At 38.6% G+C, this 16,846-nt stretch overlaps 2 protein-coding genes across 3 annotated transcripts; one reads left to right on the forward strand and one right to left on the reverse strand.

The window, feature by feature from the left end:
* Positions 1 to 4,981: 4,981 nt before the first annotated feature.
* LOC5520837 (coiled-coil domain-containing protein 97) lies at positions 4,982 to 7,229 on the forward strand. Its single transcript, XM_032365772.2, has 2 exons — positions 4,982 to 5,746; positions 6,649 to 7,229. Exons 1-2 carry the CDS (start codon positions 5,116 to 5,118, stop codon positions 6,978 to 6,980), a joined length of 963 nt encoding a protein of 320 aa, XP_032221663.2. The 5' UTR covers positions 4,982 to 5,115; the 3' UTR covers positions 6,981 to 7,229.
* Positions 7,230 to 7,650: 421 nt separating this feature from the next.
* On the reverse strand, positions 7,651 to 16,707 carry LOC5520725 (TAF6-like RNA polymerase II p300/CBP-associated factor-associated factor 65 kDa subunit 6L). 2 transcript variants are annotated; one of them, XM_032365770.2, is made up of 12 exons: positions 16,481 to 16,707; positions 16,046 to 16,132; positions 14,042 to 14,198; positions 12,865 to 12,918; positions 12,361 to 12,413; positions 12,228 to 12,293; positions 12,017 to 12,094; positions 11,602 to 11,697; positions 11,173 to 11,297; positions 10,525 to 10,657; positions 9,853 to 9,981; positions 7,651 to 8,618 (listed from the first exon to the last, which is right to left on the reverse strand). In XM_032365770.2, the coding sequence occupies exons 1-12, from the start codon at positions 16,634 to 16,636 to the stop codon at positions 7,800 to 7,802; spliced, it is 1,953 nt and encodes a 650-aa protein (XP_032221661.2). In that variant the 5' UTR covers positions 16,637 to 16,707; the 3' UTR covers positions 7,651 to 7,799. The 2 variants fall into 2 exon arrangements, with proteins under 2 accessions (XP_032221661.2, XP_032221662.2); XM_032365771.2 differs by having other exon boundaries at positions 16,046 to 16,149; positions 16,481 to 16,616.
* Positions 16,708 to 16,846: the final 139 nt, after the last annotated feature.

Consider the following 16,846-nt stretch of genomic DNA (forward strand, 5'->3'; position numbering starts at 1 on the left):
CAGAAATCAGAGTACTTTTGTACAGATGAATTTTTTGTAAGGGAGAAGCAGGAGATCATAAATTCTGTATAGTATAGTTATCATTTCAATAGCTACATGGTCATCACTTAGATCCAAATAGCTTACTGGGTACATACCGCTAGACATACAGTTGGTGGTTGGCACAGGCGTTGGGCCCCTCCCCACAACCACCAAAAAACAGTCTTTTTAAATATATTTTTCAAAAATATCTATGACTGCACATCCACTCCCCAGTTAAATCGACCTTCAATTAAAAAAAATATTTTGTTTAATAAAAAAATTGTTTTTGTTCTTTTTCTCTTATAAAACAAATAGAGAAACCATACAGCCAAAGGCTGCAAAGAAAAGGGGGTCTTGTATAAATATAGCTTATGAATGGAAAATGTGCCAACTACCCCAGGCAAGTCTATAATATAGATTTAACCTGCAATCGAATGACAAGCCAATCTGAGCTCTAGCACTCGAGTAATAGAACGTATAGTATTTATAATTAGACCATTCATAGCCAAATCGGTGATGTTAGTGATAAGTGGATGTTTGTAGATAGGGGATAAAAAAAAATATGGCGGATAAGAGAGTTATATCTCGGTGTGTTTAATCGATAGAAATCGTTCGAAGAGAGCCTGCTAGCCGGCTCTACAGTGGGTTACCTTGGAGATTCCTGTTTTGAGGGTGTAGGAATTCCGGTGGCGCCCCTTTCCCCCATTCCCCCCAATTTTGATTTTTTTTGCGCCACAGGGATCCTAAACAACAAAAACACACAGTAGAGCCTCGCAGGCTAGAGGAAGGGAGAGTAATTGCGTCTCTAAAGCCTAACGTGTACGTGAGTGCAGATCAAATGACCAAGCACTATGCCGTCTTAACGATCCCAGCGGGCCGCATGGTGATGTAAACAACAAGGTATTCTTACTTCCCTGCTTGTGCTGGCATTATGCCAAAAGGTGACAATTCTGGCACACGAGAAACATTTATAACTTCATTGGTGCGGCGGCAAAGAGATTATCTAAATCTAAAACCCCTGTTTTTCACAGTCATGATTGTAAGCACACTCAGTCTTGCAGGCGTTTGGTATTTTTTTTATATTTTGAGAGTGGCGCGATAGCTCAGTGGCACGGGCTTTGCTTCTCAAGAGAGACCGGGGTTCGAACCACGTGGTACCATCTTCAGTGACAATGCTTACACACTAACTCACTCATGATTGAAAACTATCTACACACGGACGAGTAAAGTCAGTCACATGTGAAACGCATATGCCAAACATTACATTTTTTTAACATCAAATTTCAATCAACAGCTTACGGTAGGCAGGGTGAGTGGATATTGGTTGGCGTTGGAGGGGTGGGGCTGCCACCAGCTATAGCGACAACTTCAATCACAGCTTGTTGTGCCACGAACTGATCATTATTACTCGTGCAGGCATTAACTGGCTTACACATATCAGAACTATCACGCGGGCTTTTTATCAGCAATCCAGAGATCCAAAAGGCCGGCGTTTCGTATTGCAGAGATTCCGCATGATTAGCATTTTGAGCAGAAAGTATAAGAGTGTGATTATTGTTACACGTCCTTCCCTGCTAGCAGAGGCCTCTTTTCTGTGTATTTCGCTGGCCAGCCCAGCAAAATACAGAGAAAAGAGGCCTCTGCTAACAGGGAATACACGTCCTTTCAAGAATATAAACAATCTTTTGACATAAAATATCGCACCATGTACCCCAGATTGTGAAAGACGGTTTCTCCGTGTCTCAAGCGCAAGTTCTATTGTTTTGCTTTATAGGTATTTTGAGAGGGTCGTGACACCCCCGAGTGGACTTTCTGTGGACTAAAACATCACACCATGTTATACCCCAGATTATTAAAGACTATTTCTCCGTGTCTCAAGCGCACGTTCTATTGTTTTCTTTATAAAAAGGTATTTTGAGGGGGTCGTGACACCCCCGAGTGGACTTTCTGGTTCGAGCGGGTTTTAGTAGATTCAGTAACATGATAGTGCTTTGAGGAGCTTCCTTGTAAACTCAAAGGTATACTCCTCACTAGGTTAACATACAAAAAATGCATATTTTTGTACATTTTTCCAGCAGGCCAGGTTTCCGTAGCTACAAGCCGGTGATCAATGCCGTCAAGTAGGCGGATTGGTCGCAGTGATACCATCCATTGATCACATCCATTTCGTGGTCGGAAACTAACGATTTGACTCCCTTGTAAGAGTCAAAACAAAACATAAAATATATGTATATTTGCTTAGTAAATGGTGATACTGTCTCTCTATGCACTTTATCAACGTTGAGCGTGTTTTGTTAAGGTGTATGATGTTGGTCAGAGGCCACCTTGTGATACTAAATTATACCTGCCTCAACACCAAAATAGAGAGGCCCATCGGCTTTAGAGAGATGATGATATTATCTGTGATAAGAAAACTTTTTTGTTTGTTTGTTAATTTTAAAAAGACACAGGAAATAATCAACAAGTAATCCAGTGGGCCCGTGAAAAGTTTCGTGCCTTATCAGCTTAACATCAATCAGCAGAAAACTCAACGATTGTTCACTTTAGTAGTGATGATGCAAAACATGCACTGCACGAACCAAAAATAGTCCGTGTTCCTTGCACACAATGCAAATCACCGCGCCAAGAAACCTCTTTCATCAGTACTTCCCGTAAAGCTACTGCGGCATGCCAAATTATTGAAAACAAGAAACCGGAGGCTACACTGTAGGCTGATACTAGCCGCTGAGATTACTGTAACTAGGGCAACACGTTCTTTCAAATATAAGAGACACAGATACATCCAAAATACGGGAAATGTTACTTAGGGACTTATGATAACTTACATTTCCCGATATTTTCTGGTGGAAAATGTTGCCTAGGATAGTGCTAATACCTTGAAATCTTAGCAGTTTATTCAATAGTTTATTCATGGCTTACAGCCTCTAACAGCATGCTGTTTTTCAAAAGAGATTCCCCAGCCAATCAATCAGCCCAAAGCTACATAAATATGTAGAGAATCCGGTACGGAATGTACTTGGGAGGACGAACCGGGACGACCGCATGGCGGATTAAATTCAGCCAGTATTCTCATCCTGCCTGGGCCATCACTGGGACGTGATTCAACATCTGAGCAGATGTGGTAATCTCCTATAGGGCAACCTAATCATAATATTATCCCGAATTGTCCGTGATCAGAACATCTCCCCACCGACCTCGCGCTATTCGGATGATAGACTTCCCATACGGTAGTAACTGTCACGAGGATGTCACTCTTAAAACCGCAAATAAAATAAAGATTCGCACTAAATTTGTAATAAAAACTTCTCATTGAGATAAGGTTACAATATTGACAATCATAGGCAGATAATTTTAGTTACCTACTAAAAATCTTCTAGGGCCTGTTTATTGTCTTTGAAATCAGGTATTTGATATCAAATTTTACTTATTCATATTCCCGGGTGTTACATCATGCAAACCACCATGCGAGATCTGATTGGACGAGGGACAAGTCTAATCTCATTATGCATGTATGTTTTGGTTCAAAGGTTGCGTATTGGCGACACATAAATACCATCAACTGCCGAATTCCATTCAGAACGCGCCAGTAGCAGACACGAGAAGAGCAGTCTATTTTTGACAATTCGAAAAAAAAAACATGTTTGGAAGTTGTTTTCCTGCCGTCTTCGGACGTAAGAAAAAATTAAGAGATGAATGTTGTAGCGCAAATCCGCCGGAGTCAGGCGTTGCGAGTCAAGCACCGTCATTCTGTTCCATCGATACGATGTCAGTTGAGGAACCAACACGCTGGCCTACGCCTCCTAAACCCGGACACAAGAGGGTACGGACGATTTCTAGCATGTCTCGAGCCTCGAACTTCTCGGGGACATCAACAGCCTCTAATATGAGCCAGCGCGACCAAATGTGGCTACAGGCTTTTCGTTTTGCTGGGAGATAGACGTTTGTTTTGGCCCGAAACTACGCACGACGCTTTGTTTTGTATTTGTTGATATTCATGAATGGACATTGTTACGCAGATGTTCAAAGCCCGAAACTCGCGAGTTCGCTGGCGAATTCGACATGAACACTTCTTATAGATGCTAAAACCAGGACTTCTCATGTATTTCTACGACGGAATTTTCTTACAGATGAAAAGAAACTTGAAACAGGAACTAAATGCTAATTTCCCGCCCATAAACCGCGTTGTGTGCATGGCGGAACACTTCTAATTGAATTATTTGTTTGGTTGTGACCGTGGCCCTGTTTTGCCTTGTTTTAATCTTCACTCATATTGTCGACGTTTAAAAAGAACTATTTTTAAGAGTAGATAATATTCTTATGTGAGAATTATGAATAGAATTTATAGCATTTCTCTTGCTGAGAAGTGGGTGGCGCGGGGGCGTTTGGTTCACCTAATGATTCTTAACTTGTATAAATGAGAAAGTGTAAATTTTTTTTCGCTGTAAAAAATCGAAGTTTGTAGTTTTGGGATTGTAGATACAGCATTTTATTTGTACATTTGTAAATTAAAAGGAACATATTTCCATTGATAGAGATGTGGTTAATGAATTCAGAAATAAATGTATTTATTGTTATGAGGATGTTTTTTTGTTAATTCTAAGATCGGGATACGAAGTTTTTCCCATTTATATGGAAACTTGATGAAACACGGCATTTTACGTATTTCTGCTATCGTGACAATACCTGTAAATTCGAAGCAGAGCTATTTAAGTCTAGACCAAAAATACAACTCTAATATCCCGAATGTAACATATAGGAATAGAGGCACTACATATAGCGATGTCTACTTCAGAATTTGATTCACGTATTCAAGAAAATTTGCTTCTCGAGCTCGAAAACAAAACAAAACTTGTTCCGGTTTTGGTTTCGACGAATTCTATTTTCGTCTCTTGTGATAGTCTCGTGATGACAACGCGAATTACTAATTAATCAATGGCTGCTTTGTTTACATCCGGCATTTTCCGCATACAGGGAATTTTCCCGCGCAAAGTGTAATAACTGACAAGTCTGTGAGCCAATCGCGACACTAGTTCTAGGAACACTAAGTTTTTCCATAACTGACCGTGTACAGACTGGACTCTAGTGGTAATAAAAATGGCGGACGCTTTAGGGGCAAAAGTCGAATGCGGGGGAAATGACGACGATATGTTTTTACGTATTGTTAACAGTGGAGTTACTGTCAAAAGTCAACAACGGGACGAGCCGGACTTATCTTCTGAACAAAAAATTAAGATCCTTGAAGAAATAAAGAAAACAAATCCTGCGTCCTTTCTGATGCGTTTTGGACAGTCCCTTGTTACCAAAGACTTGGAATATTTCGAATCGCTCTACAAACAAAACACACTGACAAACTACGAAATTGGCTTTAGACTCAAAGAAATAAAGAAGCATCTTGACCAACAGAAGCACCACGTTGAAGTTCAGAATAGACGTTACAAGGCGATGCAAAGGCTTATAAACGATTCCACTTTCTTCAGTGAAGAAGAAATGAGAAAAAGAAATCCACTCTTGTATGAGCAATATATTGGACAATATCTTACCGAAGAGGAGAAGCTAGAGCGAGATATAGCGGAACGAGAAGGTGAACCGTCGCTATCACAACTGATGTTTAGTAAGTATGACGCGGAAAAGACCCAGTGGATTTATAACTACCAGAGAGAACAAGAACGAGAAATGGAAGAGGAAGAGGAAGACTCCGAGGAAGAAATGGAGGAAGACAGCCAAGGTATTTTAATACATTTAACTTAACTATTTTAGGCTAAAGTAGGAAACGTGCAACATATAGGAGGCTGCATGTCTTCCAAATGTTTCTTAGTTTAACCAGTGCAAAAAAACATATATAGCATGCTACAAATTTTGTGACAGGCAACACGGAAATGCTTCTCTGGTCTGTAGCAGGGGCTGGGGCACTGGGGACATGTGCCCCCCAATATTTAAAAAAAAATTATAAGGAAATGACCAGTAGGAGCATGGCTGTGCACCCCCCCCCCCCCACATTTTCTTTTTGTTTCTGTTATGTGCCCTCCCCAATCTTACATGGACTGCTATGGTTTTGTTTCTCATCTATTTAATTAACATCCTTCTGATGCAGCTACAAAATTAGACATGCACTATAATGTATTAAATGGTGGCTAAACTAACAAAATGGTTGAATGCTACTTTTTGTATGCAACATGGCTCCTAGTCTAGCACAACACGTTTATGTCAGTACATGAGAAGTAAAAGTGAGATCAGATAATATCATGACAGAGAGGGAGAATCAAATGGATATAAAAAAGTATAATTGACCCAGGTTATCAAGCCTTAACAGTCATTGAGTGCTCCACTATGCATTTTAGTTTGAACTTCTATTTAACAATTAGACTACTAGTTTGAGTTTTCTATGAGTCAATAGATAGTCTAATTGTTTTAGTATAAATCCACTTGCATACTACCTTCAAATAAATGACTATTTTAATAATTCATTGATTTTGATTTTGTGAAAACGCCGGCTTTTTTGCTACATCTATTTGATTAACATTCTTCTGATCCAGCTACAAAATTAGACATGTACTATAATGCCCCTTATCAACTACTTTATTAAATTCCAGATAAACCTCATAATAAATATACTTTATTAAATTCCAGATAAACCTGGAAACCCATTCAAAGGTACACCTACAGAGGAAGAAAAAGAAATGCTAAGAAATGAATTTTTCTATGAAATGCAGGAGAAGTTCCTGTTAGGAAAAGAAGAAGAATTTGATTACAGCACTGTGGACATGAATGATGAATACGATGATTTGAAACTTAGAGAACAGGACGAGGAAGAGAGATACTTTGATGATGATGATGATGATGGTGATGACAGTGATTGTTTGATACGGAGTAGTAATGATTCTGATAGTAAGAGCACTGCAGAGGTGTGTACAGAGTCAAGACTGGGTGATGATTGTGATGAAAAAAATTATCACATTTAGAATAATAATAATAAGATATGAAATGTATAGAAGCACAACCTTTAGGTGATATATGTTCCTATCTGATTACAAGCAAGATAGGAATACAAATACGTTTAACACTTCAAAAACATTGAAATAATTTTTTTGTGTGGCTGCTGGTGGAGTTTAAGGTCAATAAGAATGGTGGTAGAACAGAACTTGAATTAAGAGATTGTAAACTTTAAAAGAAACAATATTGGAACAGAATTGATCTTGTGTCACAAAACACCAATGCTTAAATCATTTATAATCTATGAACCTACTGTACAAATAAGGGAAGTACAGTTAATCAAGAAAAGGTTGAAATGGTATGTTTCACAGAAAACAAATTAATTTTTACTGGTGTTTTGTTACCCCTTTTGTAAGTTTAAAAAAGGCCTTATTTGCTCTTATAAAGGGCTACCAACCCAAAAGTATGATTCTCTGAGTGCAACCTTATTTAAAATAAGGTATATCTAAGCCAATGATAGAATATGCACACCTCACCAATACACTTTCATGGATTTCTGTGCTTTGTTAAAGCACAGTAATATCTTAGTTAGTAGGTAGTGTTCATAAACGGGATCTCAATAGCATATTCAGATCCAGAATATTATTAAGGAGTGTGGATCAGAGGATCTGGACAAATGTACTAAAGTGTTATTACAAATCAGAGGCATGACTTTTTATTACTCAAAAAGTGGGATGGACATCCACCTTCTGTGTCCCCCTGATAAGGTGTTTTTAAACTCACATCGTAGTCAAACTTCAAACATAACAAACCTTATTGCCACAGGAAGAGATATAGCACACACTAACCTACAAAGTCACTCCTATATGGTAGTCGAACTTCATCTTGTTTGCGCTGACAGGATGAGATCGGCGAAACCTCATGACAGAACCTGTTAAGGGGTGTCCCTTGTCATCAACTTCCATCTGCTCCTCTTTTGTTGTGACCTCAGCTGACTTCCTCTTACACTGCCGCCCTCCCTTACGCTTACCTGCTTTGTTGTGTTCAGCCACCTTTCTGGGTGGGGACACAAACTCAAAAACACCTGCTGCCACTAATGAATGAGAAGTCTTAGGCTTAAGAGCTAACGAACTATACATGCTATGCCTTTCTCGCTTTATTTCATGTTGTGATGATTCTTCCTCCTCCACTGTGCGAGGCCGCTTCCGGCTTCCATGTCCCAGTATAAGTGGGCTCCTCCCCCCTCTAACTGCCTCACTGTGTTTCTGCCTTGCTTTCTCAATAAGTTTCCGTATCATTATAGTGTCCCTCTGTAGAGGTCTAAGGGGGAAGTATGCATGAGCAAATGGTTGAATCCGCTGTAAATGGTTCTTTGTGGTTGCGTTGTCCTGCCAGTTGTTGACTCCAGTGTAAGGCAACAAACTGTCCCCAAATATCTCATACAGCTGGGCGTAACACTGACTGGGTGATATATGACAGACAGAGCTGGATCGGGATGTTCGTGAATGTGAGGAGATTGGGGCAGGGCGTCGCTCATTCCCTGTGCTTATGCCAGGCCAAGACGAGAGGGTTGTGCGGAGCATGGAGTGAGTGGAGTTATTTACAGGGTAGGATTGTGGTGGGATGACTCCTTCTGCATTGGCCTGTAATAGACATCCAGCGGCTTGCTGCACAATAAAGAGGATTTTTAGATTGAACATTTTGACACATGGACATAATGTTGAGGGGTCAAAATTTTCAATTAATTAAGTCAATACAAAGTTCTTGAATAAGTATTTCAATCTGCAAATTAGTTAGTCAAAGGTATTTAGACCAAGACAAGGACGGTAAATCAGCCGATGGATCGTTTGTGAGGGAACATCATTGCATAACTTGAGACGATGTAAATAAAAACTTGAACATTAAAAATACTGTCATGTTTATCTATGCCTCTAGCTCTAATAGTTTATAATAATAATAGAAAATGACCTAAAAATCAGGGTGCATATTATACATACAGTAAGGGTGTATTATACATGAGTAAATACAGTGCAGTAAATAGAGAATATTACGAGGAAAGTGCAAACGTACGGTTAATTATTCACGAGATGTGCAGTATCAAAAAACGAACGAAGTGAGTTTTTTTGATACAAAACAATGAGTGAATAAAAACTGTACAAAGCACTTTCCATGCTGTATTTTATCATATATATACTTAGGAATTTTTTAATAAACTTATTACATAACATTTTAAAAACTGTACAAAGCACTTTCCATGCTGTATTTTATCATATACATACTTAGGAATTTTTTAATAAACTTATTACATAACATTTAATTAAGCCCCGTGCAAACTGCGCCAGCACCTGCCAGCACTGTTGGCGAATTCTTGCTCGACAGACCACAAGACAAAGGAAATGTCAGAAAGTCCATTTCCCATTTTGACATTTCCTTTGTCCTATACTCAGTCAAGCGAAATTTCACCAGATATGCTGGCAGGTGCTGGCGCAGTTTGTACGGGGCTTTAGACTTGGCTGCAGAGACTCCAAGGTTTGTGCTGTTCGACGGTTCAGTTGAAGAAAGACAGAAACTTACATTGAAATGAATCTGTCTCGCTAATGTCTCGCACGAGACTGTAGCTCATGTTACACTTTTTACAACAAATCTTTAAAAGCTCTACATCCATGAAATAAATTAATACATTACTAAATGGAAAATGCTTGTACGATTTTTATGCACTCGTTGATGCGTTGGGATTGAAGCGATTCAAGTGCAGTGAAAAAATATTGTTCGTCCAATCAGAACCGCGAACGACTTTTCTATACGTGTTTCTACTGTTGGTGTTCAGTTTTTAGAACAAGAAAGTTGGCTGGGGCTATTGATTACTTTAATTACATGTACTATGCACATCTTTATACATACCAGAAGAGCGGCATAGACATGTATTGCCTCTCCCCGCAATACACCATTAGACGAGCTGTCATCCTCAAGAACTTGCTGTAGCTGATGCCAATAGGTGCTCAAATGTGGTAATAAGAACTGCTCTAAAGCCTGTGACAAAACAAGACCTATACTGTGAGCAGTAGGGCAGGCTATCAACTAAATGGAAATCTTGCCTCGGACCCTAAGGCTATGTCCACACGCATCCAGAATTTTTTTTTTTCAGCAAATATTTTTTTACGGATGCAAAAATTTCTGTGTCCACACGCAGCGAATTCGAATTCGTTTTAAATTTCGATTAACATTATGCTGGATACGTGTGAACGAGAGCCGGATTCGTAAAAAAAATTTGCGTTTTCAACAATTTCCGGATACGGCCAGAAATTACAAACGATTCGAATACGCTCCGCGTGGACGCGGAAATTTTCGCGGCCGCAAAAACATATTTGTGGAAAAAAAATTGCTGGATACGTGTGGACATAGCCTAAATTCAGCAGCCCCACCACAGCCCCATATTGTGAGCAGTAGGGCAGGTTATCATATTAATTTAAATCCTACGTACCCGAGACCCTAACTCTATTAGCCTACTGGAACTACAGTGCTTACAGTAAGTGTGAGCAGTGGTGCAGGCTATCCTCTAAATCTAAATTTTACCTCAGACCCTAACTCCATTAGGCCAACCACAGCACCATAATGTGAGCAGTAAGGCCGGCTTTCGTCCGTGAGCACCTCTCTTAGTGTCATCAGTAGCTGCTGGTGGAGATAGTTTACAGGATTACTGCACTTCCTAACAAAAACAGCACAAGGGAGGTGTAAGAACATAACTAAGCCGCATTACAAAGCCAGAAAACATTACAGTACTGTAAAAGTACATCAGGACAATGGCTATAATTCTCTTGAATTGAACTTTGTTTGTGCCTCAGGGTCTCAAATCAAGGGTACTCATAAATATCGAAATAATATTACATAGAAAATGATAACCCAAAATATTGACATGAATTTTACCCTGGGAAACAGACTCCAAGCTTCACCTTTTCCTTAACCTTCACAGAATTTGAGCAATCAAGAAATATTGGTGGGCTACTGAAAAAAATGTTCTCCTTATTGAAAAAATCATAAAACTGTTTTAGTTTTTTCATAATACTAATTTACTGTGTCCTTCAAAGGAAGTATGAGAAACTTCTGTTGGTAATATATAAATGTTTTTTGTGTGTAGCCAATAAAATAGAATGGTTTCAAAGTCCCAATATTGTGTCATAATGTCTTTTTGTCAAGGTCATTGCTTTCAACTATGAGAATCACCTGCTAAGAAAGGCAAGGACACAAGCAGCATCACGGCGTAATCGCCAGTGGTCATTGACAGGATTCAGGGAGACTGTCAGAGTCTCTAGCAAGCAGTACATCACAGCTGTAACCAATTGGATCACCTAAACAGGCAAAAGTACTAGCAATTCAGCTGGGAATACCTTCGACCATACACTGTAGATTACCAAAATAGGCAAAAGTGTATGCGTCTGTTCTGAGATTTCCTAATAACCAATTGGATATTGCCTACAACAACTGAAACAACTGCTATTACAACAGGTGTTCCTACAGACAACAAGTGTTCCTACAGTAACAACCCCCCCCCCCCCCCCCCCCAGGTGGATGTACTTTTACTGCTTGGTTGATGACTACTTGATTGACTGGAACACATAGGAAGTCACATAGAACATTCAAGGGGGTACTTACATAAGGGTCAAGAAACAGCGAAGAGTTATCAGTGAGTGCAGAGACCATGCCCAACAGTCGGCTGAGCTGTTTGAGGTCATGACTGCAAGATTTTACCTATAAATAGAAATAACAGAGGGTTTACTGGGGTTCTTATGAGCATGATAGTTGGTTCGGGGGTTGAAAACTTTGCCTGGTACTTGGCCTGATATTTTTGGGCTGTAGAAAACGTTTTGGGTCCCATGTTAGAAACGTTTTTTGTCACCATGACTCAATGATCCACCAATAGTGCAGGAATAAAACAGCTTTATTGAAAAGCTGTTTTTACTTTTTCCTGTGTGGTGCAAATTAGTACAACTTTCTTTAAACTTTGTCTTGAAAGCCACATCTTATGCCACATTCATTTTACAATGTATGGAGCTATTATATTACTTACTCCTGATGCAATAAAGCTCACAAAGTAGGGAAAAATACAAGAAATCTTTGGATTCGACTGCAAGTCACTGAAAGCCATCTGAGAAGAGAATTAACAAAAAATACTTACAGTATGATTATAAGAGAACTGAAAATCAAAAACTGGCAATGGTAACTCTTGTTTATAACAAAACTATTTAAATAATAATGGATAATAGATGCAATAAACCTACCCTTCTGCATACATCACTCTCTCCAAGCACGGCTTTGGTGATTTGTTCATAGTATTCTAGTCCAGCCTATGAGCATACATAGCAAAGGAATTATTAAGATCCCTTTTTTGTTTAATTTTCTGCCATTTCTCACCTCAGAAAGGGTCTTTTGCTGGCCGTCACTTTCACTGTTTTTTGACAATCTTCCTGGAATCAGAGAAGCTTTTAAAGGAGAGGGCAAATGGATTTTTGAATTTTTTTCTTTACTTGTTTTACTTGGGTAACAATAAAAAAAAACATTATGCCAATAAAGAATTGTAACAAAAATAATTAGCCTACATGGCTAGCCCTCTCAAAATGATTTTAGGAGCAGGACACTATAGGTTTAGAGGCAGTTTCAGCTGCTGAAGGTTTCATTTTCCTTGTCAATAACAAAAACAAAAATAATATATTTTCTGTCTGGATGAAGACCGGCAAATCTCCAGAGAAGGCTGATAGATATGGACAAGATTTCTTTTATAAATCTTTTTTTTTAATTTTATAAAAAAAAAAAAAAATATTTGCAGCCTATCTGTATAATAACTATTATACTGCACCATCCTTAGTGTATATATACTAGTGTAGACTGTACTAATATCTATACCATCAGTAAGCTTACCATGTTGACCATTATTTGATGATAGTTGTGTTCCCTCCACACAAAGCCATTGGGCTAAAAAGGAGCCAAATAATAATGCACTCTATCAAACAACTGTACATCATTAAATCAATGAATCCTACAGTGCTTCATGGGTATTAAATAAAAAAATAATAAGTGTGAATAAGGACAAACACAGTTGAGTGCTTTAACATTCTTGTTTATGTAACTCTAAACGTTCACACAGTGTTCAGAGACCAGAAATTAAGCCATTTAATATATGTTACCCATGAATCTCTGCCGGTTATGATACATTGATTTGCAGGTGCAACCTTGAAAATAGATGTATACCTTGTCAAGAACAAACTAGCATATATACATGACACTGACTTTTTTCCTGTCCCTAATGTACATGACAGACTTTTTCATGTCATTCTTTGTAATTCATCCCCCTTCATGTTATATATATTTTCATAAGCCCCCTCTAGAAAAATTCACTATGTGGACAATGTAAAAGGTGAACTTTTGCTTGTATTCACTCAGCTAAAAAAGGTAGGGTTAAGATCTGTATTCTCTTAATTTTTCACAAACACAGATATTTAATTAAAGCACCAATTGTACCTGTTTAATTAAAGCGGCAAAAGTGACTGTTAAGTGATTAGCATGTGTAGTCGCAGTAACTGTCACCTGTGTGTTTACGTCATCGTTCTAAACTTTTGTTCTCTTGTTTTGTGACTAGCAAGCTAGACTAAATAAATTGGGTTGATACAGCTCCTGTATCAATATTGGCTCTGCTAATGTTGATTTATTGGCATAGACAGAGGACAATTCTTGTTACTGTAAATTGCGATAAGCATTATTTCTAAATTACCAGTTCACGATACAGCTCTCGGTTATTTTCCTTTCAATCAAGTATCCTTTTGAAAGTAATCAGCCCCTGATTGCACCCAGTCTTATTGAACATGAAAAATATCTCAGTTTGGAAGTAACGCATCTGTGGAACTTTTTTGTTCGTGATACCTCTTCCAATTGAGAGAGATTCTCTTGTACGTCTGTATCTACCATTGTTACGGCCGGGGTTAGGTTTTCATTGGTCTGCAAGGTTAAGTAATCTGCCACAAGTAAACTGTTGATATTGCTGCTTTACTACTGCAACCCAAGACTGTTGCATGTACAGTAAAGTACATTTCGTATTTACCTCTGACTGAAACTTTCCCTGGGTCAGTGGGGACTGCTGTGCTTAGAGCAAGCTCACGGATGCCAATCTCCTTCTCATCAACAAAGAAAACATCACCTTCCTTCGTAGATGTGCTTCTGAAAGGCATGTCTTCACCAGACCCATATCCGTAAACAGGCTGCAAAAATATGATTTAGACATAAACTTCAGATACCATATTTAGCTGCTCTAGATGCAAACCAAATCAGTTTTTCCATGATATGACTAGGTGGTCACTTATAATGTTGATCAGGGAGGCGCCTACTTGAATAAAGGATAGTTGTTTGAAGTTGACTTTAGTCTTTTCCTATACAAATGAATGCTTTTTTTCTGTAAATTAATATTTGAAATGCAGATGTGGCACCTATTCAAGAGTGGCATGTAACGATATTAGAGAGCTTAAAGTGCATATGACATTTCAGAGTTGATAGATTTCGCCAATTCTTTTTATTTTCATCTTCCAAATAGTACAGTATGTGTTTTGTATGGACCCTATTAAACGAGTGTTCATACCAATAACTCAAATCTGTCTGGGTGGGGGGGGGGATGGGGGGGGCATCAATTGCCCAAAAATCGTGACCCCACTAGACCGGACGCCAAAAAATTTGCAACTCCCCCCCCACCACCTCTCAGCTAGCATGGCAATTTTTTCCTATTTAATTTAAGTATGAACCTTCACTTTCGCTTGTTTAAGAGTGGCATAGAGAGTTTCTCAAAATTTATTTACATAAAGACAAGATTGGTACCCAAACAAAATGGAACTAGATATACAATAGTAGGAAACATAGTGAACTGAATAAAATTTTCATTTCATTTCAGTCTCTCTTGTTCAGTATTATATTAAAACTGGACTTAAATTCAACGCCCAAAAAAATGTGACCCCCCCTTTAATGACAGCCCCAAAAATGTGACCCCCTAAATCCATGCCCAAAAAAGGTAGCCCCCCCCCACATATTTGCCACCCCCCCCCCCGTAATTAATGGCTGCTCCCTGATATCGAGGTATTTTGGCAAACCTTCGGAAAAAAAGGCTGTAAACTGAAAGGCCCGAGTTCAGTCATTTGTGATGTAGATCGAGATGTCACACAAATTACAAGAGAAAATATATGCACGTGCTTAACTGGTTACCGTCTTCATGTCTTTAAAGTTATTGCTGATAATCTTTCTGTGGTTACAAGTTTCACCGTCATCTTTATATCTTAACCTGGTAGTCAAATGATTATTTAACTTCAGGAAACAAATCTGTAAAATTTAGCAGATATTTTGTAGTCTATGATTTTTTTTTTAGCATTGGGCCCAGGCTGCTTGTGCAATCAAGAATGGCGACATTCTCAAAAGCATGTGCTGTTTTGGGAACCTACAACAAAACAACATTTTCTTTTTTCGCAAATAATTCTCGATTTTAAATTATTCTTTGCTTCATTGTGGGTAGCATTGCAATAGAAAACACTTTGCCAATATTTTGTGGTATTGCTGTCTCTGAATTTTAATAGATTTAAGGAAAATACATTGTTTTAGATTTTCCTGCCAAAACGTGGAATTATTCACTCGATTCAATCTCCTGTGGCACAGCCAGAAAAAATTTCAAAGATCTGTAGAAAATTCATATTTCAATCAAATTCAATTCCCCTTTCAGAATTTGAAAGTTTATCTATGCTTTGTTATGGCTAGATTGATATAATTGAAAGGTTTTAAGAACTTTAAGCATATCAATGTGAACGGCATCAAGAACCGAGCCGCTGCTCATAGATTGCTGAAAAAAGGCATTGATGTCCATGACTGGGTAGGTAGAACGTGAAAATAGGGAAAACACTGTTCTAGATTTGCCCATCACAGACATTAACGCTGTTTTTCAGCAACTCATGAGCATGCGTGCCATTCTTGATGCAGTTTGTGTCGACTTGCTTAAAGCTCTCTATTGTAATCTAGTGTGCTATGTTTATTTCAAAATAATGTCAACATGATCAGAGTGTAATTATCACTGTACCTCAACATTTGTAAGTTGCATAGCCCGGTTTAGGTCCTCGGTTGTCATGCGCCTTCTCTTGCCATGTTTCATGAATTGCTGTGCAGTCTGTTATAAATAAGGTTCTAACATCGCATTTAAGTAATACATAAGTTTATTGCATTAAAACATAATGCATGCACTGTCCTCAGTAGCACTCAAAACATGTTACGTGTCAGATTTGACCATGTTTTCATACTCAATGAGCCAAAACTCTATTACTTACTTCTATAATCAAATATTGAGTACAGATACGAAGTCTATTTGAGTTTAAAAACTTTGTTTCGGTGTCATAAACATTCATTAATAATAAATTCAGTAGATGCCATGATTCACAATTGGAATAATACAGCTTAGAGCTCCTTGGAAATACTAAAACGAATACCGGTTTTGACACGATACCATCTCGTGTTTTACCTGCAACAAATGGCGAACACGGTATGTCACATCTTCGGCCAGCGATCTTGCCAAGTTATCCTCTAGTTTTGTTACACCGATAACTTCTGCGTAAAGTCGGACATTTTCAGCTGACAATACGCTGAAACGCGTGTCCTCGGAAGCTTTGGAAGCCATTTTATTATGCTTTTATCGAATAGAGAGACGAAAACACTCTCTGTCGACTGCCATGTTGGACGTGTTGAATGTAAGAGGTCTGGTGGCGATATCACAGGGAGTCCGCGTAAGGTTATTCAGAGGAAGTCACGCGTTGCGTTGTATGTTGTGTCTGAACTAAATTACCACCTGGGTGTGCGAAAGGAGGTATTGAGATTTATCGCAACAGGT

Source organism: Nematostella vectensis, chromosome 7 (genome assembly GCF_932526225.1).
Source record: "Nematostella vectensis chromosome 7, jaNemVect1.1, whole genome shotgun sequence".
Classification (NCBI taxonomy): domain Eukaryota; kingdom Metazoa; phylum Cnidaria; class Anthozoa; order Actiniaria; family Edwardsiidae; genus Nematostella; species Nematostella vectensis.